Source organism: Toxotes jaculatrix, chromosome 18 (assembly GCF_017976425.1).
Source record: "Toxotes jaculatrix isolate fToxJac2 chromosome 18, fToxJac2.pri, whole genome shotgun sequence".
Taxonomy (NCBI): Eukaryota; Metazoa; Chordata; class Actinopteri; family Toxotidae; genus Toxotes; species Toxotes jaculatrix.
Genome location: NC_054411.1, coordinates 19,264,678 through 19,288,487, shown reverse-complemented (window position 1 = coordinate 19,288,487; position 23,810 = coordinate 19,264,678). Strand labels below are relative to the sequence as shown.

General features: G+C 42.9%; 1 protein-coding gene across 3 annotated transcripts in view; it reads left to right on the top strand.

The window, feature by feature from the left end:
* The window catches only part of hdac5 (histone deacetylase 5), a 52,955-nt gene that overhangs the window by 23,115 nt on the left and 6,030 nt on the right, over nucleotides 1–23,810 (top strand). For 2 of the 3 annotated variants that reach the window (XM_041062075.1, XM_041062074.1), the window contains exons 3-28: nucleotides 4,706–4,792; nucleotides 6,289–6,545; nucleotides 6,699–6,843; nucleotides 6,959–7,064; nucleotides 8,809–8,942; nucleotides 10,805–10,936; nucleotides 11,115–11,224; nucleotides 12,486–12,602; nucleotides 12,922–13,033; nucleotides 13,242–13,355; nucleotides 13,478–13,671; nucleotides 13,749–13,867; nucleotides 13,975–14,170; nucleotides 17,076–17,187; nucleotides 18,929–19,062; nucleotides 19,545–19,665; nucleotides 20,111–20,160; nucleotides 20,255–20,362; nucleotides 20,452–20,507; nucleotides 20,690–20,777; nucleotides 21,733–21,852; nucleotides 22,206–22,303; nucleotides 22,504–22,622; nucleotides 22,736–22,869; nucleotides 23,380–23,479; nucleotides 23,582–23,762. In XM_041062075.1, coding sequence (XP_040918009.1) covers nucleotides 4,706–4,792; nucleotides 6,289–6,545; nucleotides 6,699–6,843; nucleotides 6,959–7,064; nucleotides 8,809–8,942; nucleotides 10,805–10,936; nucleotides 11,115–11,224; nucleotides 12,486–12,602; nucleotides 12,922–13,033; nucleotides 13,242–13,355; nucleotides 13,478–13,671; nucleotides 13,749–13,867; nucleotides 13,975–14,170; nucleotides 17,076–17,187; nucleotides 18,929–19,062; nucleotides 19,545–19,665; nucleotides 20,111–20,160; nucleotides 20,255–20,362; nucleotides 20,452–20,507; nucleotides 20,690–20,777; nucleotides 21,733–21,852; nucleotides 22,206–22,303; nucleotides 22,504–22,622; nucleotides 22,736–22,869; nucleotides 23,380–23,479; nucleotides 23,582–23,762 — 3,244 coding nt within the window. The remainder of the gene's footprint in view (nucleotides 1–4,705; nucleotides 4,793–6,288; nucleotides 6,546–6,698; nucleotides 6,844–6,958; nucleotides 7,065–8,808; nucleotides 8,943–10,804; nucleotides 10,937–11,114; nucleotides 11,225–12,485; nucleotides 12,603–12,921; nucleotides 13,034–13,241; nucleotides 13,356–13,477; nucleotides 13,672–13,748; nucleotides 13,868–13,974; nucleotides 14,171–17,075; nucleotides 17,188–18,928; nucleotides 19,063–19,544; nucleotides 19,666–20,110; nucleotides 20,161–20,254; nucleotides 20,363–20,451; nucleotides 20,508–20,689; nucleotides 20,778–21,732; nucleotides 21,853–22,205; nucleotides 22,304–22,503; nucleotides 22,623–22,735; nucleotides 22,870–23,379; nucleotides 23,480–23,581; nucleotides 23,763–23,810) is intronic. The other variant, XM_041062076.1, reaches the window with a different exon arrangement.

Sequence of the window (23,810 nt, the reverse complement as noted above, 5' to 3'; positions counted from 1 at the left end):
TTCAAACAGGAGGTACAGTAGGTCTTTGGACAATATTTTACCTGTCATGAGTGAATTGGCTGTAATATCAGCTGGATGTTATAGCAGGGGCGGCACGGTGGTGCAGTAGTTAGCACTGTCTCCGGGTACTCCGGCTTCCTCCCACAATCCCCAAAACATGCACAGGTTAGGTTAATTGGCTACTCTAAATTTCCCATAGGTGTGAGTGTGTGCGTGTGTGGTTGTCTGTCTTTGTGTGTCGGCCCTGCGATTGACTGGCGACCAGTCCAGGGTGTACCCCGCCTCTCACCCATAGTCAGCTGGGATAGGCTCCAGCTCACTCGCGACCCTGACGGATTATGTGGTAGAAAATGGATGGATGGATGATTATAGCATCTTCAACACACATGGGTAAAACCATTATTTTTAGCCTTTTTTTCTGTGATTATCAGCTGTAACTGTTGGCTGTTTCACGGATTTTCTCTCTGGTTCATTTTTTTAGTTGGAAAGACGTCCGGAGGCACTGTGGACTTTTTCAGTCCTTGTGAATTTACTTTCTCCGGAGCAAATGAAACACTTCTAGTGCTGAATGACGTGTTAGCGTGACGCATACAGAGTCATATTAGCACCAAGGAGTAATCAGCAGTCTGTGCTCATCTCTACCAGGATTTACTGACTGGTCAAACTGGATGGATTTTTTATTTTTTATTTTTTTTACTGCATCTGTCCTGATGCATGACTTACTGTGTGTAACTGCAGCGAGCTATACTCAGTTAGACTGATATGATTGACTGAAAGGTTGCCTCAGCCCCGCCTCCTCGTCAGACTGTACGTTAGTGTGAATGTGTGTGTGTGTTTACCAGACTATAAATGTCTTCAGTTTGACGTCAGACCCTGGCTGCTGTGGAATGCTGCTCTCTTGCCAAACGGACTGTTGTACACACACTCACAGACCAGTCTCTCACATACACACACACACACACACTGAGGCAGTGTGTGTGTGTTGAAGTGGAAGGGGAGACACGTGCGTCACAGTGAAATGCCAGAATATTTGTTTAGGTAATTTAGATGTGAGTGGCTGCACACATATACACAGACACACACATGCACACACAGACACACGGCCTTGTTTATCCCTGGCTCTCACTTTTTTGGTTTTAACCAACTTTTTCTGTGACTTTTTTTTTTTTTTTTCAGTGACGGAGCTAACTTAACGGTCACAAACCACAAAATCTGAAACTGGGCTGCTTCTTTGTCAGTGTGTGTGCTTGTACTTGTGTGTAAGGGAATAATAATCTTTTCACCCCACAAGATTTTGTCGGCAGTAAAATCTGAGCTTGCAACCTTTATATTCACTGTAGATACTGTACATGTTTCTCATGTCACGGGCTGAGGTCAGAGGTCAGGTTGGGATTAAAGACAGTAAAGATTTGAAAGGATGAAATCTGTCCTCCTCTAACTGGTCATAATCCTCTAGAACAGAGCTAATCATCTTGGCCTTATTGTGGATGTTGGTGTTTGATTAGCTTCGAACCCACGTGGGACACGAAAGCAGAAGGGGTGTGCCAGAGAATGGGAAGTGACCAGTCAGAACACCTTCGTAAAGAAGGGTCAGAGATCAGACTACACAGCAAGAATATCCTAATTGAATTTCCTCCTTGGCCAGCAGACAGGAAATATCCTGACGTCGCAACACGTTGCAGTGTGCGGCGTCTTTCAGGAAGTAGTCTGATTCCATAGCGTAATCACCCATGACCAGGAGAGCCTACTTGCCAGAGGCCTATGGCAGGTCAGGGTCACTGCCCTGCTCAGGGGCACATTGATAGCTGCTGATGGTGATAAGTTGGTAAAACCTCCGTCTGTCTGTCTACCGGTATGTTTCTCTCTCTTTCTTTTTCTCTTTCTCTCTTTTTTTTTTGTTTGCCCGGTCTGTGTTAGTATGTTAACCTGTTGGCCCTTGACTTGTTGATCCTCCGTGCTACAAAAAGCCAACCTAAAGAAATAGTTCAAATGACATTATATGCTCACTTACACACACACACACACACACACACACACATTCAGTGATCAGTCTAAGCTGATTGGAGCAGCTAAGCTGATTGGAGTTTCCGATCTGAGTGCTGCTGAGTCCCAGCAGAGGAGCTGAAGTGGTCTCAGACTTTTGGACCCCACTGGACTTAAATCTTGTTAAAACCTGAGTGCGTTTCCATTCACCTGCACATTTTCAGTTTGCACATTAAAAAGCACGAAATGTTGTGAATGTGAACAAAAACAATTTCATAAAAAAATAGTTTTTGCTTGGCTGAAGTGGAAAAAGGTTGATGTATCAATAAAGACAAAGTGACACAAAGTGCAAGTAGCATGTAGCTTAACTGTCCACCAGAGATTTGTATGGTTCAAAAAGGAGCGAGTAACCCTCCTCCTTTATACATAAAGCAGACATAAATGTCACATTACCATCATGTTTCCACACTGCTTTCATTTGTTTGAATCTTTTATTTACATCATCTTGTTGCATCTCTTCTTCTGCAGTATTCAAATGCCATCTGACATGAGAATTAGCGCCACCAACTGTTAAGATTTTGCCTTACTCCTAATATCTGCACAACAGTAGATTAAAAAAAGCATTAATTTGTATTTTCTTTTGCTGATTTTTTTTTTTTCGGTGTTCATGATTTACATACATGAATTCGTGTTGTGCTAAATTTGGATGGAAACGACTCTAGAGAGGGTGGTGAAGAAAATTAGTCAGTAAATCCATTTTCATACATGAAAATGATGCATGCATCAAAATAAAGTCATGAGGACTGTGAATCCTGTAACACTGACGCAAAGCACAGTCATTGGCAGCATGCGTGACTGTCAATAGTCAGTGTCCCAAAAACATAGTGTATTTTTTAGGTCACCGTCAAGCAAATCTACCCACTTGACCTCCACCAGCTGCTTGCACCAGCTGTTTGTAAATTCAAACTTAGCCTGGTTCTGACATAAGTGTTTACTATGTTGAGTTTCATGCATGGCTAAATGAAAACAGGTTGCCCCCTCACAAACTGGTAAGAAGAAATACTTATTTGAAATAAGTATAATAACTGAGAGTAGCTAACTGAACTAACAAAATTGACATTACCTTACTAGTAAAGGTGTGGAAGAGTAATATAAAATATAGTCGACATATTTTACGACATATCTGACCTGAAACATTCTAAATGCTGTTTAATAATGATGGCACAGCTTACACCGAATTATAAAATATGCCATAACATAATTACTAAATGAGCAAATAATGTCATGTTAGGTTAACTTAATTGAATATTTCCTTCAGTCAGCACTGTGGTAGGCCTGGTAGTAATATTCCTCAGGCCTCCTTTGGTGCTCTTTGGCCAAGTTTAATCTCACATTTCTGTGCAGTTTTATCTAGTTTTGTGAGCAACAGTGTTTTTTTTCTTGGACGCCGTCTGTGGAGGTTGACTTAATACAATGTCTTTCGTACTGTCTGAATCACGGAGTCACTGAAACACCAATTTCCACAGATAATTCTTGTGCCAAGTCAGACGCACCTCACAAATTGCGGAAATACGTAATTGTGCGTGGCGCCATCCTATTTTGGTAGTATGGCTCTTCCTATTCCTCCTAAACACTGCTGCAGCTGTGTTTCAGCTTATGTGCAGTAGTCTACTGATGCTCTAACCCTCTCCCATCTTTAAAAAATCAGGTTTCTTACTTGTTCAGGCAGGTCATTACCATGTACAGGGGTGTACACAGTTTGTCATATATGGTAAATACAACAAATGCCTACATTTGCAAAGCTTTTGGGCCCTTTTGGTAATTTTTGGAGTTTATTCTCTCTTCCTGTTTTCATAGTTAATTACATTTGATTGGACACAGCGCTACAGAGGTTTCCTAACATTCAATTTACATTCCTAAAGAAACTAGCCAATAGTTAGTAATATTTTAGGAAGGATGTTCAAGCTTAGTAATGCATCTATGAATAGCTGGCACAGCTAAATCCAGGAGACCACACAATACCAGACAATCACAGCAGGAATGTTCCCAAACACTGAAGCTTTTATTCCACTGGCAGACGTGAAAGGTGATGAATTCTTGCTTGCTGAGTTCCCATATCTTTCATTCCACCAGGTGAAATGTCAGCTAATGCGGCTCTGTTGCCTGAAGCAAGAAATCAATATTAATTTGTCATACAGATTAGCCCAAGTGGCTGCCACAAATCCAAATCAGTGCAAAGTAGCACATTTGTCCCTGATTGAAAGGGGGGGGGGGGCTGACATATTTGGTTTTTAACAGTTCCCACTGTATTACACTAATTTCTGTAAAGACAGAGTGCGCTGCTTCTTTCTGCTATACTGCTTTCTTTCTTCAATTTCCACCTTATGGCTAAAAATAACAGCAGCGTTCATGTGTATGGCACATTTAAACATAAACTGCAGTGTCCTTTAGCCCAGCCACAGTGAATATAGGCTAGGCTAATGCCAAGGTAACATTAGGAAAATTCTAAGTCAGTGTTACCCAGTGCTGGGCTGTGACGGGATGCTGGGTTCCTCATTTTCTTAAAACAATATCACAGCCTATTTGAATAAAATGGGAACTGCCTTTGTGTGTGTGTGCGCAAAGACTGATGTAATAGTGCGCTGTATCCCTGTCAACATTTTCCAGAGTAATCAATCACTCTCTCTCTGTTTCTCTCTCTCTCTCTCTCTCTTCCCTGCAGTAGTGGAGGTGAAGAGCAGCCTCCCATCGGGCATGCAGAGCCCAGTAGGAACAGCAAGCGAGCACAGAGGAGGAGGTGGAGAAGGTGGTGAGTGGGGAGTCCTCTAAGAGTCCTTGAGGTGGGGTGGGCTCGGGGAGGGGGGGGGGGGGGGTCCAGGTTTCCAAAAGGGAAATGATTCAGTGGGTTGAATGCTTCCTAAAAGTAGATCAGTGGCATGTCGAAGAGGTTTTAGGGGATTCGAAGGATCCTTGGGGTGGGTTCAAGTGTTACGTAAAGGAGCTCTTCAACACCAATCAAAGATCTCTAGAACTACAGTGAAATAGTTAGTCCTCTAAGTACCTCAGTTCTGTGCAGTAGATGTATTGTATGTGTATTTGCATGTATTGTACATGATCAGGCCATATTGTGCTTATATAGAAGACTAAGTCTTTCTTGAAGGTCCTAAAGTATCCCAAACCGACCACTCAGAGGTCTTGTAGCATCCATGTGTTATTTCCAGGCTCACATTAGCTATGGTGTAGCTTACACTGTATCTACAGCCCTAATCCATTAATGTACAAGTATAAACACAGCTGTACATAGAGGCTTTCTTGTTTACATTCTTGGTGTCACAAGATGCTTTAAAGCAAGATTATATAACTTTAAAAAAAAATGAAATGCAGTGGACAGTTTCGGTTCTGAACTAGCGAGCTAAACATTAGCTGTACAACATATTGTTGGTCCCCGGAGCAGCTGACAGTGTTGCCACGTACCCCTTAAGGCTAATGTTATCAAGTATACTACTGATGACAGATTAAAAGTGACAGTTAAAATCTCACCTCCAGTTCTCACTTAAGAATCGACAACCCACGAAGACCATTTCCTCATCCAGACTTGTTTAACCTTCTGCTTTTGTTGCAGAATATTACTAACTTCACAGCCAGGGGTTGCACCACAGTCTCCTTTTTGTTTAGATCGGCCTCCCCATTAGATCATGTGAGGTGGTGCATTGCTCCCTTTGGCGCAATAATCTTAATACTCTCTAGTAGTATGTCACACACCATTATTCTCAAATCTTGTAGTGTGTGTGCATGTTTGAAGTTTGTCTTCATGTGCGTGATGCAACCTAATTTCAAAATTGGTTAAGCTTTTACAATTCCTGTAGTCTGAGCCTGGTTTTAGGGTTGCTCTTTGGTGTGTTGGAAGCCCTTCCAGAGGACCTTGGTGGTCTCTGAGAAGGATCATGGGATGTGGTCTTAATTGGCCTTTACGAAGGCATAACGATACTTTGAGCAGGTTACAGTGGTCTCACTGGTCTCTTGAGATGGTTTCACAATAGTTCCAGTAAAGTTGGACTAATTCGTTTCCAAATTGTAGGCAGTCACTGCATTAGATTTACCTTAGAACCCAGCTAAGTGGGTAACCATCCTGGTTTGGAGAGCTTTCCTCAAGCCACTTTTGCTGGCAGAGAAGTAAGATAGTTAAAGTTAGAACATGAAACATGATGCAGAGAAAAGCAAAAGGGACATGATGAAAAAGCAACAAAATTAGCAATTTAGCGAGGATGAGTAAAGTTGACCTCTTGTCTATTGCTGCTTTTCCAGGTGGGGGTCCAGGAGAAGGCCCAGGAGGAGGAGGAGGAGGAGGTCCAGTGGACCTGCGGACAGAGCCCAGGGTGGGGTCTCTTTCTGGGGGTGCAGCGGCAGTGGACACAGCCATGAGAGAGCAGCAGCTCCAGCAGGAACTGGTGCTACTTAAACAACAGCAGGAACTTCAGAAACAACTGCTGTTTGCAGAGTTCCAGAAAAAACACGAAGTGCTAACAAGACAACACGAAGTCCAGCTGCAGGAACACCTGAAGGTAGCTAGTCACGTAGTCACTGAGTTAGTGTCAGAGCCTACAGTATGAGCTAATTGACAGAACAGCAACCTTCAATACTGACTCTCATCTGTAGTTTGTTGGTTAATTAGTCATCCCAAGAGTCATTCAGTAAAGTGTGTGCGTGTGTGTAAGCAACAACAGGAGCTGCTGGCAGCAAAGAGGCAGCAGGAGCTGGAACAGAAGAGGAAACTGGAGCAACAAAGACATGAGGAGCAGGAAAAACAGAGACTGGAGCAACAACTGCTGCTGCTGAGGAACAAGGAGAAAGGCAAAGAGAGTAGGTTATGCTCCTGCTTACTGATATTGCTACCATGATGTCCACATGTCTGCTCTGTGTCTGCAGGTTCATGTAGTGTGTGCTGATTGCTGTCTGCATGTGTGTGTTTTGGAAGGTGCCATTGCCAGTACCGAGGTGAAGCTGAAGCTCCAGGAATTCCTTCTCAGTAAGAAAGAGCCTGGTCCCGGTGGACTGAACCATTCCTTCTCCCCAAAGTGCTGGTGAGGATTATGAGAGCTGATCCTGTCCCTGGACAGATCAGTCACATCAGTGTCACATTTCCTCAGCTTTATTCTGGGAATGTTTTCTAAATTTATCATTTTAAGGTTAATACAGGCTGCATTCCTAGTTATTTAACTGGCAGCGACAGCTATTCTATCCAACCTGCCTCTAAAGCCGTAGTTCAGGTGACCAAGCCATCATGTCAAGTAGACCTTTAATACATTTTTGTCTGACTCGCTTGAAAGCTGTTAGAGTAAGTTTCCTAAAAAGAGGAGGCAGCTGTGTGCAAGGAGAACAGAACAGGAGACAGAGCACATTGTTGAGAAGCACCTGTGCTTACAGTCCTCTGACGCAGACTCTCTATGGTCGATCAGAAAGAAAGTCTTTTACCCACAGAATTAAGTCACCATTAACCCCAAGATCAATGAGTCTTTGTGAAAGGACGAGTTAAAGGCTGACCACACAAATAAAACCCTGGCATATCATTTAGCATAACATTTAGCATAACATTGCTAACACAATCAGCAGCGCATCATATGTAGGCAAACTGAAATTGGTTGTAGTGCCTGGCCAGATATGAAGTTAGATGACTAACCAGAACTCTGTCCATGGTTTTGCAAAGAACAGAAATAATTGATATTGGTCGAAAGTCTTTAATCATACCTGCAGTTGACTCTTTGGGTGCTGGATTAATTTTCTGTGCGTGTTTAACCTTAAAAATCTTGTGAATACAGTTTTTAATTGGGGGGGGGCAGGAAAATGTGCTGTATAAATGGGAAAATGTCACAGATTAGACAGTATCATTCCTTCAGATTACAGTAAGTATTTTTAGTTAGTGAGGTTTACCAGAACTCAGAACCTGCGTAGCCTCACATGAGTGGCTCCTGTAGCTGGGACGCAAACTCATCCATTATTTTAGTCAGTTGGAACTTCATATATTTGAAAGAAAACTGATTACTAATCTGAGAGTTTATCTGATGTGATGGCAGTGTTAAATGGTCACATGTCTGAATAAGCCTGAGTCACTTTTACATAACGGCAGTCTTACTAGGTCGGACCTAAAAATGTTTTAGATCAGTTTCAGCGTGGTATAAGTGTGAATGCTGTCAGATTAACATGAAGAACTACATGCACAGAGAAGGATTTAAAGCTTTAAAGTCTTCTTTCTTTTTTTCTTTCTTTCCTTTGTTAAAAGTTACCTCAGCTTGAAGGGGCGGCCTTCATAAATTCAAAGACCACCGTTCACAGAAACACTGTGAATATGACAATGTTAAGTTTAGGAGAGGAGCATTGGATCCCCTCTGTCTGAATGTAAAGGCATCACTTTAACAGACAGATGAATGTAAAGTGTTTGTCTGAAAAGGGTGTGAGGTCTGAATAGATGGCGTGATGCCGTGTCCAGTTTATTTTAGCCGTTCCAACTAAGCATTGGAACACAAAAAAAAAAAGTCAGATTTTAGTGTCGGTCCTTGAGAAGGTTTTTCCTAAATCCATCATTCAACAACGTTGTGTAGTAATACAGGAAGAAAGTAAAATATTTCCACTCTCACAGTAACAGGAAATAACAGGAAAGGCATTCGAGGAAATGTAGGCAATGACTAAAGGAGGCAGAGAGACACTGAGCAGGCTGACGGAAAACAACCTTTGGTGCAACACTTCACCAGTTAATATTGTGGAATTATTTTTCCAGCCAGCTAACTGGCTTTTTGATTTGTGTTTGTTTTTGTGTGCGCGTGTCTGCAGGGGAGCCCAGCACACCTCCCTGGAGCAGAGCTCTCCTCCGCAGAGTAACACCCCAGGAACTCCTCCTTCCTACAAACTGCCCCCACTGCTGGGGAACTATGAGAGCAAGGATGATTTCCCGCTCCGCAAGACGGGTAGGAGACACAGACTGAGGCAGGGAGGCAAATACAGACAGAGGGAGGATGTGTGTGTGTGTGTGTGTGTGTGTGTGTGTGTGTGTAATTTGTCACTTTCCATGTAAAAGTAGTTTGACGAAAGTCTATGCGGAGGAAGAGTGTGGAGTGTGGTGTGTTTATATATATTCATGTGTATGTATGTGTGTGTGTGTGTGTGGATATGTGTACTTGCTTTGATGACTCAGTCTGACTCACCAGTGAAGAGGTAGCTCAAACTGAGAGATAAAATACACACACACACACACACACACACACACACACTGTTTCTTGTTATATCTGACACCATGTGAAAGCATGTTCTCCCATGTGAGGTCAAAGGTCAGGCCCTGGACCTGGATCTGTCCGTACAGGTGCCTTCGCTGACCACTTCTATCGCTGTGTCTGTCAAGCTTTCCATTCTTACATGGTACACATGCAGATTACACTGATGATGGTAACAGAAATACCATCAAAATGCAAAGTCATTTCTTAAACAGTAAACGTGTTTCCACCTGTCTCCTTTGTGCAAATTTTCAATTTGCAAATAAAAAAAATCTTAGAGTTTGGAAATTAATGAAAACATTTTTATCTGTGTCTGGGCCCAGGTTGCAGGGGCTACTGCCACCATGCCACTACAGAGTGGGGTTCAAACCCACAACCCAGAGAGATTGAGTCTCGTGTTCTACCAACTGAGCTAACCGGACGGCCTGAAAAGTTTCCTGACTTTTTCTCATAGCAACTCTTTATATTAGCAGGCCCATTGTATTATATTAAATCCGTTATAGTGAGTACATAGTTAAAGGAATGTAAAAATCTCCCACACTTTTTCATAAGTCATTCAATCACTGATGTTTTTGTTGAGCTGACAGCATCAGGCTATTAATTATTAATATTTCCACACACAGTATAGACCTCCTCTTGTGGGATGACTACACGCATGAAGTTCTAGAAGTGTCTTCTTTTCAACCAGTAGTCCAAGTTCAGCAGCGGAAAGCACTTTCTTTTGCGCCCCACTGTTTTCCAGACATGCACATATGAAAACAGCGCACCATCAGGTCTTATTTAGCAGCACTTAGGCAAATCAGATGAACTGCAGTTAGGCTTATTTACATCTGCAGTTCTGTATTCGTAGTAATTACCCTGCTAAAATGAAAATTTACGATGTCACGCTTATTAAATGTCCTCTCATGTGTCCTGGGACACTGTATCCAGGCCCCTGCAGCCTTATACAAGTTAATGAAAACAGATGGATTTATAGCATACATTTAAAATATGGCCATTTATACCACTTGTGTCCCAGTCCCTGAGTGTTGCTCAGTCAGAGACTGTTTAGGCAGCATAAAGCCTGGGTGCTCTTTTCTCTCCCTGCTCTTTGCTCTTCACCTTTACTTTTAGAGTTAAATTACCTTAAGATACACCTACTGCAGCTGCTCATCCGGCAATCAGACTAGCCAGCCAATATGTGCAGCCAGCCAAAATGTAATGTAGGATTACAGCAGTCTCCTGCTGGCAAATCACCACTCACCTCAACATAACCCCATTAAACACTCTGCCAAACAAAACACTGCACTTTGCTATGAAATATATAACACAAGAGATACAAAAACACAAATTATATGTCGAGAAAACATAAAAATGAGAACACAAGATTAAAAATCGACAATACGCACAAGCAGCTACACTGACATAAACTGTGTTTCCCTCTTTTGCCTACATTAAAAACAGACTGTAATATAACACTGTAGTGTTCAAGTGACCATTTATTCTTTTGGCTCCAAACTTAGCAGTTTTCACCCCCCCTCCTCTCTCTCTCTCTCTCTCTCTCTGTCTCTCTCGTCCAGTTTCGGAGCCTAACCTGAAGGTGCGTTCGCGGTTGAAGCAGAAGGTGGCGGAGAGGCGGAGCTCTCCACTTCTCCGCAGGAAGGATGGAACTGTCATCAGTACCTTTAAGAAGAGAGCCATAGAGATATCAGGTGAACACACATACACAACAACAAGTATGTACTCAATACAGAGGTATTCAACTCGCTCTAAATAAATAAATGAAATTCTTCAATAATAAATTACATGTTTTATTGATTAACTTGAGGATGAATTCCTCTCTGTGTGTGTGTGTGTGTGTGTGTGTGTGTGCTTGTGTCCCTCGACCAGTCTCCTCTCTCTGTAATAGTGCTCCGGGTTCAGGTCCCAGCAGTCCCAACAGTTCCAATACAGCTATTGCCAATGGCAACACGGGATCGGTCCCGAACATACAGACTGAGGTATGCACACGGGGGCTGGTTTCATTTTCACAGTCATCCATTCATTTCCTCATACTGTACACCACACAGCTCAAGCATGCCCCCTACAGTTCATTGTTGTTTCAGAAAAGTCAAGTCAGTTTGGTTGTGGTGCACATTTTAAAAAACAAGTGCTGACCAAAGTGATTCTCTGTGAATCTCTTTGGGTCTGTAACACTTTTCTGTGCTCAGTTTAACTTGCAGCGTTTTTGTATTTGGTTGTGTTTTCTGTTTTTGCAGAGGGTTTCTGTGTTTGGTTATGTTTCTGTTTGGCAGCACAGTCTGTGTTTGGTCACGTTAGTAAAGATGCTTTCTGCATTTTCCTGTTTGTTTCCTGAGTTTGTTAAATGTTAAGGCAGAATCAAAGGTGACACCCAGATTTCTTGTGTGTTTATGGACATTTGAAAACTGAGGCTCAATAAAACTGGAAAAAAAAGATCAAGTGTGTTGCTCAGTTTTAGGAGGAAATATATGTGCACGTCACCAGTGTAGAAATGATAAAGAGATGAGATGGCAGGAAGTTATTAAGCATCTAGGTGGATCTAGGTTTGGTTTTTTGATTAAAGGTTGAATGATGTCACGCAGGAGGACGGGACATAAGCATTGACCAGGGAGATGGTTGAATGTGGATAAAATACTGGAGCCCAGTAATATCAAATACTTTGTTAAGAGAGCTATATATAATTATGTCCAGTGAGCAAGTAGTAAGCTTCAATGCTAATGATTCATACTGAGTTTGAGTGTTTATTTAATAGTGTAATACTCTTATTGCTAATGTAAGTGTGGTGAAATATACAGTTGTTGTCTTGTTGTTGTCGTGCCATGTTTTTGTGTCCGTGGATAATGAGGCTTGTAGATGTTGAGTCAACAGGCATCATCATTTATCCCAGTGAGTGCAGGTTAACTTTTATATGAGGATGTAAGTCTGAAGTGCAGTGTAAACAAGAAGTGGGAGGACACAGTTGGACAGTTTTGGTTAAACTGGCACGTGTCTGATAGGGATGTGAGACTGAATATGCAGCAATATACAGCAGGGCCCAGAAAATACAGCTCCAGAAAGAGGATTCAGAGGATGAAATGACTTGATGTGAGAGAGATACTGTCAGTAAATGTTAAAAACAGTGGTTTCCATAGCAACCCATATCAATCTACAGTGTAACCCTCAGACCGCCCTCTCTAAGACTCCCCAGAGCAAGACACCTAAACTAACCAGTCCGCCCTTGTGTCTTCTGTCTGTCTGCAGCTGAGATCTCTCCATCAGACTCTGGGGGCTGATGGGACATTGAGTCCTCTGAGTCTCTATACCTCGCCCTCCCTGCCAAATATTTCCCTGGGGCTCCCTGCAAACACACACATCACGGTTGGTCCGCTCAACACACACTTTCACCTCCACAAAAACACACACTGTAAAAAATGCATGTAAACTGGTGCCTTTCCAATGAAATGTCAACAGTATCTTCATAATATTCTTCCAGTACATGTTCAGGCTATTGGATGTAATAGTTTACAATATGATCATTCAGAGAATCCTTTTGAACTTACTCTACACTAGTTATTTTACAACCTGGGGCAAAGGATATCCAGTAACCTGCAGTTACTACTTTGGCCAACACAAAAATGGCCACCGAAGTGATCGTGTACTGTGCGGTAACCATAGTAACAGCCATCTCCCCCTCCAGGCCCCCCAGAAACTGTCTGCCCAGCAAGAGGCAGAGCGTCAAGCCATCCAGTCACTGCGAGGTGGCGGAGGTCTAACAGGGAAGTTTCTCTCCACATCCTCTCTACCTGCAGGTAAGCTTTACATCGCTCATCATTTAATTGATACAGAGTTATCACGCTTCAATTGTTATAATATTATAGATTATGCATGTAAACAATTAAAGTGTGGGGCAGTGTCAATGGCATAAATGGGGAAAGCAAAACAGAATTTCTTTTAAATAGTTCTGAAATTTATTATATTATTTGGATCTTGTAAAGATTTAATAATGTTTCTTTGCAGGGGTGGGGCACGATGCGGAGACCCCACCACCCAGCTCTCATTCTGCCCATTCCTCATTATTACAACATGTACTACTACTGGAGCAGGCCAGACAACAGACTGCTATGCTAGCTGGTACACACACACACACACACAAACACGTGCAGTACTCTGAAGTCCATTGCTAACATCAGGGGCAGTGTCCACCCACAGTGTCCAACTCATTGTCTTTCTGCTATGACCCTCAACCCACTCAGTCCCCATGTACAGCCAGTCGCCGCTGGTAACAGCAGAGAGAGGCGTGTCCAGTGGCATGCGGGCCGTCAACAAGCTGCCTCGCCATCGCCCATTGGCTCGTACCCAGAGTGCACCTTTGCCTCAGTCCCCCCAGGCCCTGCAGCAACTGGTGGTTCAGCAGCAACACCAGCACTTTCTGGAGAAACACTACAAGGTACACCTGTTAACCAACACACACACACACACTTACAAGGTGCACATTCATATATTAACATTAAATTGTGTGTGTAGATACTATCAAAGGGGACTGAACTTCCCAGGCCCCCTCCCACGCACCCAGAGGAGACAGAGGAGGAGCTAACAGAGACCAATGACATGCAGGAGGATGATGGAGGGGCGGGCCCTCACAGGTGTGACATTTCTGATGACCAATTAGTCAGTATCGATGACTGCTTAAGCTTCAGATTCATGTTTTTCCACATATATAATTGTCTGTCCTAATATTTTGACCAATCAGGCTTCAGAAGGAGGGGTCCGATGACAGCACACCCCCCTCTGAGCGACTTGGGGTGCACTTAAAGAGCGAGGAGGAGGGCGGGGGCATGCACGTGAAAGGGGAGAGCACCGAGAGTGAGCTGGACGAAGAAGATGAGGATGAGGACATCATCCAGCTGAGGGAGGGCGACGAAGAGGAGAGGGGGAGCTACACGCAGGTTTGTGTGTAGACACAACGCTTCTCTCTGCGGAGACTCAACGTGATGCGGTCTGCCGTTTTCACATCAGCAGCTCCACACACACACACACACACACACTCTCTCCACATCCGCTTATATTCTGTGACAGTGATTCCCAGCCAGGGGGTAAAATATCTCCACACAATATGTGTTTAGGAGAAAAACAAAACATCCAAATAGGATTACAAATTGGTGTAAATTTCCTGTCTTGTAAGCTACTAGCTTACTGTAGGCTATAGAATACACAACCAACCTGACTCGGTTGTATCGCATCAAATCCACATATTTCTATTGAGAGCACGACTCCAGTTAGCATGCTGTCAGAGAGAAGTTAGCTATAGTTAGCTAAAGGTCGCGGATAAATGCTTTAACTAGTCGAATAACAGGATAAAGGTCATATTCAAACAGCTGGAGTACTTAGGTAAAGTAATGGATTTTGAGAAATTTGAAATGATTATGATGATGAAACACTTTTGTAGTGTTTCTTAACATCCACTTTTCAATCAGTTGGAATAAACACATTTGGGACATGATGGATGTGTTTGAGCTCATCTGGTCCCCGGTGTGGGGGCACGCCAGACGAAAGAAGGCTGGGAAGCACTGCTTTAAGGTTGGTCAGTCTTAAACTCAGGGCATTTTGGTTACACAGCATCATCCCACAGAGGGATGAGTCACACAAATGCATCATCAGCCAACCTCCTGCTGTTTGGTGTCTCACTTTATTTGCTGTGTTGCAGATGTTGCTGTGTTTTAGCGATCTGACTCATCATAGCTAACAGTTGGCCTGTTACTTCCGTCCAAACCTGAGATGGCTTCAGGTGTTTTTCACCTGTGCACAATTGTTCTCACACATAAAAATCCTGAGCTGCAGTGCGTTTGCGTATCACTCTTGGGTATTCGTGTGGTGTTTTTCTCTTATTGAGCTGCTCCTTCAGAGAGCTCATTACATTGCATGTCTATAATCTTCTCTCAATGACAAGTACATGTACTTTTACAGTGTATTTTCCCATCACAGATGAGATTTAGTGTGCTTGACTAACTAGTTTAAATGATGCCATATTCCTACCAGTGTGGTACTCTGACCAGTTAGTAGTGTTCATGTTGTTTCAATAGTGTTGGTGTTCTATATGCACTCTGATCTAAGCAAAACTCTACTTTTAAATGAGTTGCACATTACAACACAAATGATTCCTTCAGACATACAGCACATCAACTTTCTCAGAGACTGAGTAAAGCTCTCTCTTTGTCTTCCAGCCCTAACCTACACATTTTTAAGCTTTTTCCATTGATCTTTTTTCTTCTGCCTCATCGCACCCAGCACACACCTCTGACCTATGTTCTCTGTGGGTGGCATTTGTGCTTGTGGAAAAAGCAGCTTTTATTTGAGGGGATGGTTGAACGGATCTGTCTAAAATGTATGATCACAGTTAACTGGTTAGAAGCACACAAGTCCAGGATGAGTCATCAGGAGAAAGCTTTGACATTTTACAGAAACAGAAAAGGGTGGGATTTGAATATAAAATTGCAGGACACTTCAGCTTCAGTGTGCCTGTTCATTGATTCTACATGTCTCTGGGCTCCGCTCGAGGGATGAAGCCCGTTCTTCCAAAAGATGCTGCCTCAGTAGTGTTTTGATGATGGTGGTGGACAGAGCTGTCAAACACGTCAGTCCAAAATCTCCCCCAGGTACTCACTTGGCTGGAGATTTTGTGACTACAAAGTCCACAGTATATGATTCACATTATTTTCATACTCATCAAACTATATGACCCCAAATGTCCCCTCACAGCATAACAGACCCCCCCCCCCCCCCCCCCCCAGGTCAAGCATTCAGACCTGTACCGTTCTCTTGGTGTACGCCACACTAAACCTAACCCCTGTGCTCAACAATGCACCCTCTTTTAAAGTCACTGAGATCATTTCCTCTTTCACCTTGATACAGAATCAGCTGTTCCTGCTCAGCATGTTAACACATACGCATTTTAACAGAGCATGACTGGATGTTAATTGCTTAGTTCACCTGTGTGGAAGCATCTGCATTTGTTATGTTTCTCCATTGATTTATTCAGATTTTTCCTTTAATTTGTCACCCACCTGTGGACACACACATACGCACACACACGAGAGCCTTGTCGGTGTCCATGCAAGCCAAAACTGAGAGACTTGACACACCTCACACACACACAGTTGTTGACGTTGTGGTGACATCACCGGCTGGTGACTCAACCACTGGACTCACTGCTCTGTGTGTGTTCCTTTATGTCTGTATATCTACAAGTGTGTGTGCTTTAGTGTCCACCCACACATGATGAGTCACCCAGTGTGCAGCAGGGAGCACAGCAACATTCCCTATATATAGACTGTACAGAACATGTGTGTCTGCAATGCTTACACAAACCATAAAACACACACACACACACACACACAGAGTGGGGGTTGGTGATTGGTGAAATTTTGTGGACAGTCAGTCAAGATGTCAACACAAGGCTCTAAGAGCCATAAAAAAGTGTAGTAGCAGTTTTCTTATAATCAGTCAATCAATCAATCAGCTCCAGTCTATTTAATTAATCAATGTATTGGTCTTAATTTATATCACATGTTTTCATACTCTTGGGTGTAACAGATTTTTATGAATGATACAGTATTTAGAATTATAATGATTTCAGTGTGTGTGTGGGTGTGATGACAGGCAGAGAGACAGGAGCAGTGTTGGTGTTGAGCATGCTGTCCCGTTTTATGCACAAACACACACACACACGCACAAACACACTCAAACAAACGCACGCTATCCATCATCGCAGTGAATGGACTGAATTCTGATTCATCCTTCTGGTATGAATCCTAACTTTCTCTCCTCCTCTGTCTCTCCTTCCCTTCCCATCAGGCCTTGCAGCATCTGGGTGTATTCCAGTCCTCACTGTCCCACAGACCTCTGGGAAGAGCGCAGTCCTCCCCTGCAGCCACTGTCAATCCCATCAAACACCTCTTTACTACCGGTCAGTTTGTTGTGTGTGTGTATGTGTGTGTGTGTTTGTGTGTGCACATCTGGTTTGTGATTGGATGAGAGTTTGACATCAGTCCACCTACTATAAGCTATGATGCTTGTTGCTTAGCAACAAGGAGCTGACTCTCCGCTGGCTGATGAGCGAAGTGAACTGAATGAAATGCCATAAATTTTAAAGTAGTGTTTGTTTTACAGTGTTTGATCACGTTCAAGTCATATCTCTCAGTATTGTTGTATATTATCACTTACTTTTTATGTGGTTATTTGTTGTGTTGCTGCTCTTCCCTGTTCATATTTACTCCAGATTTCCCGTATTTGTTTCACTTTACAAGCACTTTATTGGTATCACCATACTAATACTGGGTTGGGTGGGTTGGGCCTCCTTTTGCCTCCTTTCATGCCGCCAATTTCCAGTTCTACCACATCCCAAAGGTCTTGTGACTGGGGAGTCCTGAAGGACACAGGCCAGTGGGATGGTTAACATGCTAAAATGCTCATGCGCCTCGATGTATTTGAGGAAGACAAATTGAAAATTTACTTTTTAGATATCAGAACAAAAAAGCATTGTTAAGGCTGTAAGAAATTAAATTGCCATACCAAACAATAAATGAAATGACAATTTGACTGCTTGTTTGTTTGTGTGAAAACGTTTATAAAGTGCTTTTCAACCCATTAATCCTGGCTGACCTGTGATGAAGGCGTAGGATGAAACGTTAAGATTTGATTCAGCAAAATGCTTTCTGAATTTAAAAAAAAGCAATCGATGAAAAGGTCAAGCTGTTAAGAGCTCCGAGGCCACCAGCTCCAGGGTTAGACAATAACACAATACATTTGCTATTGAACTGGCTTTACAAGTAAAGATCACATGGTGCACACGTGTATCAAAAACAATACATATGGTAATAATGGCTGTACAAGAAGTAGCAAAGTGCAAAAATTTTGTTTTTTCCAAATCCTTAACTGCTTGTTATTTGTGGCTTTTTTTCTTTACTGACAGCCTGTACGGCACAAGTTATAAACTTATAACATATATGTGAAGGGTACTGTTTGATGAGATGTGATTTTCCATCTAACCTGATGTAGGATCTACTGGCTGGGACACTGCAAACTCTTCTTAATTTGGTCATATGTATACACACATATTATAGCATGTCTGCTACAAGTGCTGTGGTAAATTCAATGTCCTGCATGTGTCACACACCCAGTATTTGACTTTTAGATACTGACATCTTGTGGAGTGTATTTGTTACTACAAAATACAATAACACAGTGGAGGACCATTAACATACATTTGTTGCTGGGGATATGTAAATATATTTCTCATCCATCCATACATTAGCTGCATTACTGTGTATCCTTTGGGGGTTGCAAATGGGCTGGATTTCAGCTGACACTGGGCAAGAGGCAGGATACAGTCTGGACAGTCTGTCACAGGGCTGACACACAGAGACTGATCACTAGTCATGCACACATTCACACCTATGGGCAATTTAGTGTCGCCATTTAACACCTGCATGTCTTTGGGAGGAAAGCCGGAAGGAAACCCACAGGCACAGGCACACTCCACACAGAAAGGCCCCTGTATATGTACATATTTTATTCTCTATTTTGTACATATTGTACTGGGACCAAGTTTTATTTTTAAAGGCCACATCTCCGCTGTTATTGGAGCACAGGCCTTTATTTGAGGATACGTGGTATTCACACCTGTCTGTCTCTCACTGTTACTCTAGGGCTTGTATATGACAGTCTGATGCTGAAGCATCAGTGTGTGTGTGGCAACGCTCACATCCACCCAGAGCATGCTGGGAGAGTTCAGAGCATCTGGTCCAGACTGCAGGAGACAGGGCTTCTGGGCCGCTGCGAGGTACAAACACACACAAACACACACACGTTTGTACTTCTGTCTTTGTGAGGGCACTTATTGACATAATACATTAGCTACACACCCTAACCTGAAACTAAACCTTATTCTAACAAAACTCAAACTGGTCCACAGATACAATACAAGTACCACAAACACACACACATAGACTTTAAAGTCTCGACACAAGACCCTTGTATTCACAGCAGAGCTACACCCACAGTGCTGTATATCCATGGTTTGCTGCTCAGTTTCTTATCATTCACTGCAAAGATCTTTCCATCACCCTTAAAGGCATCATCTCTGCATGTATACACCAGAGTAGCATCATCTCATATACAAAAGCTTTTTTTTTTTTTTTTTTGAAACAATTGGTTGTTAAAAGTAGGTAATTGCTAATTATCTGTTATATATATTTTTTCTAATGTGCAAATTAAAAATACAAAGACCTTACTCAGTCTGTCTCTCTGTATGTGTGTGAGCAGAGGATTCGTGGGCGTAAAGCGTCTCTGGATGAGATCCAGTCTGTTCATTCAGAGTTTCACACTCTGCTGTATGGAACCAGTCCGCTCAATCGACACAAACTGGACCACAAGAAATTGCTGGGTAGCGGTCTGTCTGTCTGTCTGCCTGCCTGTCTCTCTGTCTGTATGTCTTTAGGCTATTGCCTCAAAATAATATCATAATAATACAGTGTAATAGAACAGAATTCATGTCCATATGATAAAATACAATCATAATTACTTGAAACTAATACACTGCACTGTGCTGTTTATTTAGACCTCAGATTATCTTGTACAGTCTCTTCACTATATTTCTTGTTTTCCTTGTGCTCATCTTAGTTGAAAGCAACTAGTCGTGCTGTATGATTGAGAAGATAAAATTAGCAGCAATTAAGTGCATTATTTAATATGTGTTATACAGTTTTGACCGTAACTAAGTGCATATACAATATACAGTATTGCTAACATGGACTCTGTGGCTTCTCTGTAGTGCATCCTGATGCTCACACAGTACAATGCCAGTAACTGCTAGTGATTGGTTGTTTCAGGTCCAATCAGCCAGAAGATGTACGCTGTTCTTCCCTGTGGAGGAATAGGGGTGAGACTATCTTCCTGTTTCTCTGTCTGTATCTTATACTGTACAAACACACAGATTTTAAGTCCTGGACTGAGCTCTGTGCGTCCCCCTGCAGGTGGACAGTGACACAGTGTGGAATGAGATGCACTCGTCGGCAGCGGTCCGCATGGCGGTGGGCTCGGTCATCGAGCTGGCCTTCAGAGTGGCGGCAGGGGAGCTGAAGGTGAGAAATATTCACAAGTTTGTACACACTCTTCTGAAAATAAACTTTTGTCTGACCCGTCCTTCGCTCTGTGTTTGGTTTTGCACCAGAATGGCTTCGCAGTGGTGCGTCCACCAGGTCACCATGCTGAGGAATCCACTGCCATGTAAGGACACCCACAGCATTACTGTTACACAGCTACGTATGTCGCCACTTCACATCCTGATGGCGACTAACAGTTTGTACCCTTTTCTTTTTGTATATATACACATATGTACATATGTGTGCTTGCATGTGTGTGTGTTTGTGTTGGGGTGTGGGTTTGTGTGTGTGTGTGTGTGTGAACAGGGGCTTTTGTTTCTTCAATTCAGTAGCTATCACTGCCAAGCTGCTGCAACAGAAACTGGGAGTGGGCAAGATCCTCATTGTGGATTGGGTGAGTAACACAGATGGGCATACACACACACACACACACACACACACACACACATCGTCGTCAGCATGGTCACCTGTGTCAGGGAACAAACATTTTGTATTTGTATTGTATTATTGCATTATTGTATTTGTATTTGTTTTTTTTTCCAAGGCTTAAAAGTTTGAATAATTCACTAAAAACAATATTTGTATTTAATTTCAGTAATTACATTGTTGGATGATTCAATAATGTTGGATGAGACAACTGCAGATACTTGACAACAAGAAGACAGAGACAGAGAGTTTTACTCATAAATAGTAAGATCAAAATTAGTAAACAGGAAGAGTAAAATTAGCAAAATTCTCAAAAAGTCGTGTTCTTTACTAAGTGGAATTTACCAGCCAGCTGATTCATTCCCTCAACCACGCTGCCTTTTAATACTGTCTTGAAAAATACACCCACAGGCTCCTTGGCTCAGGGTCCGTGGGCACCTGCGCGTCTGGCCCAAGTTAACGTCTGTGCTGGATTAGTTTGTTCCAGCTCCTCACTGAAGTTATACAATGTTTACACTTTTTAAAGAACCTCAGCCTGACATTCGTTATCTTTGGGATCGCTACTAGAATTCAAAATCAAGTCCTGTGGGTTTGAGTAGCATCTGGCTGCGCAGTATGATTTTGTAATGAAAGAGCCAGCAGCAGGACAGTGGCTCTGAAGAGAGTAAAAGAATTTAGAGTAAAGCTGGAGGCTGGTTTGCACCATGAATTGTTTTTACTACATTGCTTCTTGAAAAAGAAGACTGACTGGGTTTATTCACGGCTGTCGCAGTACGCTTCATGTGAATGGCTGATTATTCTGAACAGGCTTTTGTGAAGGCAAGCAGGACTAATCTGGATAAAATGCTGACCAAACTCGATGTGTCCGTATCATAACATCCCACTGACCTTCTCTCTGATGCCGCGGTGACCTGTCCCTGCAGGACATTCACCATGGCAACGGCACCCAGCAGGCCTTCTACAGTGACCCCAATGTCCTCTACATCTCCCTCCATCGGTACGATAATGGAAACTTCTTTCCTGGGAGTGGAGCTCCTGAAGAGGTAAACACACACACACACAATCACAAAGTTGATGTGAGAATTCAGAAATTGTTGAACTGGCGTCAGATGTACACACACTAGTGCTTCCTCTCGTCACTGTACACCCGTTGTAGACAGTAAGCGCACTCTCATGGACTCTCTGACCTGTAGCTGCAGCATAATTACATTTATTTCTGATATTTTATAGTAATTCATTAAACTTATTGGGTTCGCATAATATATGGGTGGTTCTTTGGTGTTTGTTTCATATTTAAAATTTCTGACCAACTTGCACACACACAAATATACACACACAAGAATCACCAATAGCTGATGATAACAACTATGACATCTCTCTGTCTCCCTCTCTGCAGGTGGGATCAGGTGCAGGCGTTGGTTTTAATGTGAACATAGCTTGGACTGGAGGAGTGGAGCCACCTATGGGTGACATGGAGTACCTTACTGCCTTTAGGTAAACAGAATTATTATAATTATTAGCATTAAATTGTGTGTGTGCTCCAAGAAGTGTAGACTGAGGTACATACGCCTCCACCTACTGGTTATGAACACTTGGAGCATTGGCTGTTTGTGGAGAATAAACACTGTGTTCAGTATGAACATACCTTAAGGAAGTAGTTTGCTTTAAAATGTCCATTGTGTGTGTGTGTGTAGGAGTGTGGTGATGCCCATCGCCCAGCAGTTTAGCCCCGATGTGGTTCTGGTGTCTGCAGGCTTCGATGCAGTGGAGGGGCATCAGTCTCCTCTGGGAGGCTACAATGTCTCTGCCAAGTGTGAGTACCACCGTGGTTACCACGGTGACCCGGACTGGGGCAGCTTTTGATTACTATCTCGACGAAATGGTTGTAATTAGTGTGTCTTAACTGTGACTGTTGTGTGTTGGCAGGTTTCGGTCAGCTAACGCAGCTGCTGATGGGTCTGGCAGGTGGGCGGGTTGTTATGGCGCTGGAGGGCGGTCATGACCTCACCGCCATCTGTGACGCATCAGAGGCCTGTGTCTCTGCGCTTCTGGGAGACACGGTGAGGCAGAGAGTCCGATTACCATCCATTATTATTCATGTTTTAATTTGAAACACGAACCATGCTGGCCTTTCTCAGACTGGAGGTGTTGTCCACCATTAACATTATTTGCATTTTTAATGGTCTGTCTCAGATTGCATGTTAAGTCTATGATCTGGTAATTAGCTGGTGAAATGGTGTAACTACAATTCAAACCAAACGAATCTTCATGTATTAGCACACAGTGTGAGTGGCCACACTCTTGATGCTAAGCTAGGCTAACCATGTTAACCATGACTTGAGCCTTTTAAACAGACAGAGACGTGAGAGTCCTTTCAAGAGAGCGAATGTGATTTTCCTAAAAATCTTAAATTATTAAACTGTGCAAATCAAAACATGCAAATGAAGCCGTCAGTCAGTGACACTGAATGTGTGAATCTACAGTGATAAACTGTGAGATGTTTGTGGGATGTATTTGAATCTGTTGAACATAAAGTAAGATGTTTATTTCATACATTTCTATTCACACAGACTCTCTGTTCTTCTCAGTGTGACTCTGTGTTTCAGTGGCCTCAGGAGAAGCCATGTCCAAAAGCCTGCGCCTCACTCGAGAGAGTAATAGAGATCCAGAGTAAGAAGCCCACACACACACACACAAACATACAGTAAATACACACAGTGAAGTGAAGCTACAGCATGTCTTGATCCTTAATCCCTGTGTATGTCCCTCCAGGTAAACACTGGTCTTGCCTCCAGAGTTTGTCTCAGACAAGTGGTCACTCGCTATTGGATGGCCCCCTTGGTGCTCTGGGCCAATCGGAGAAGGACGAGGCAGAAACAGTCAGCGCCATGGCTTCCCTGAGTGTTGATGTTGAGCAGCCAGGCTCTGTTCCTGACAACTCAGAAACCAGCAGGTCAGCAGTGCACTGTGATGAGTGACTTTCTGATCGTCACAACATTAT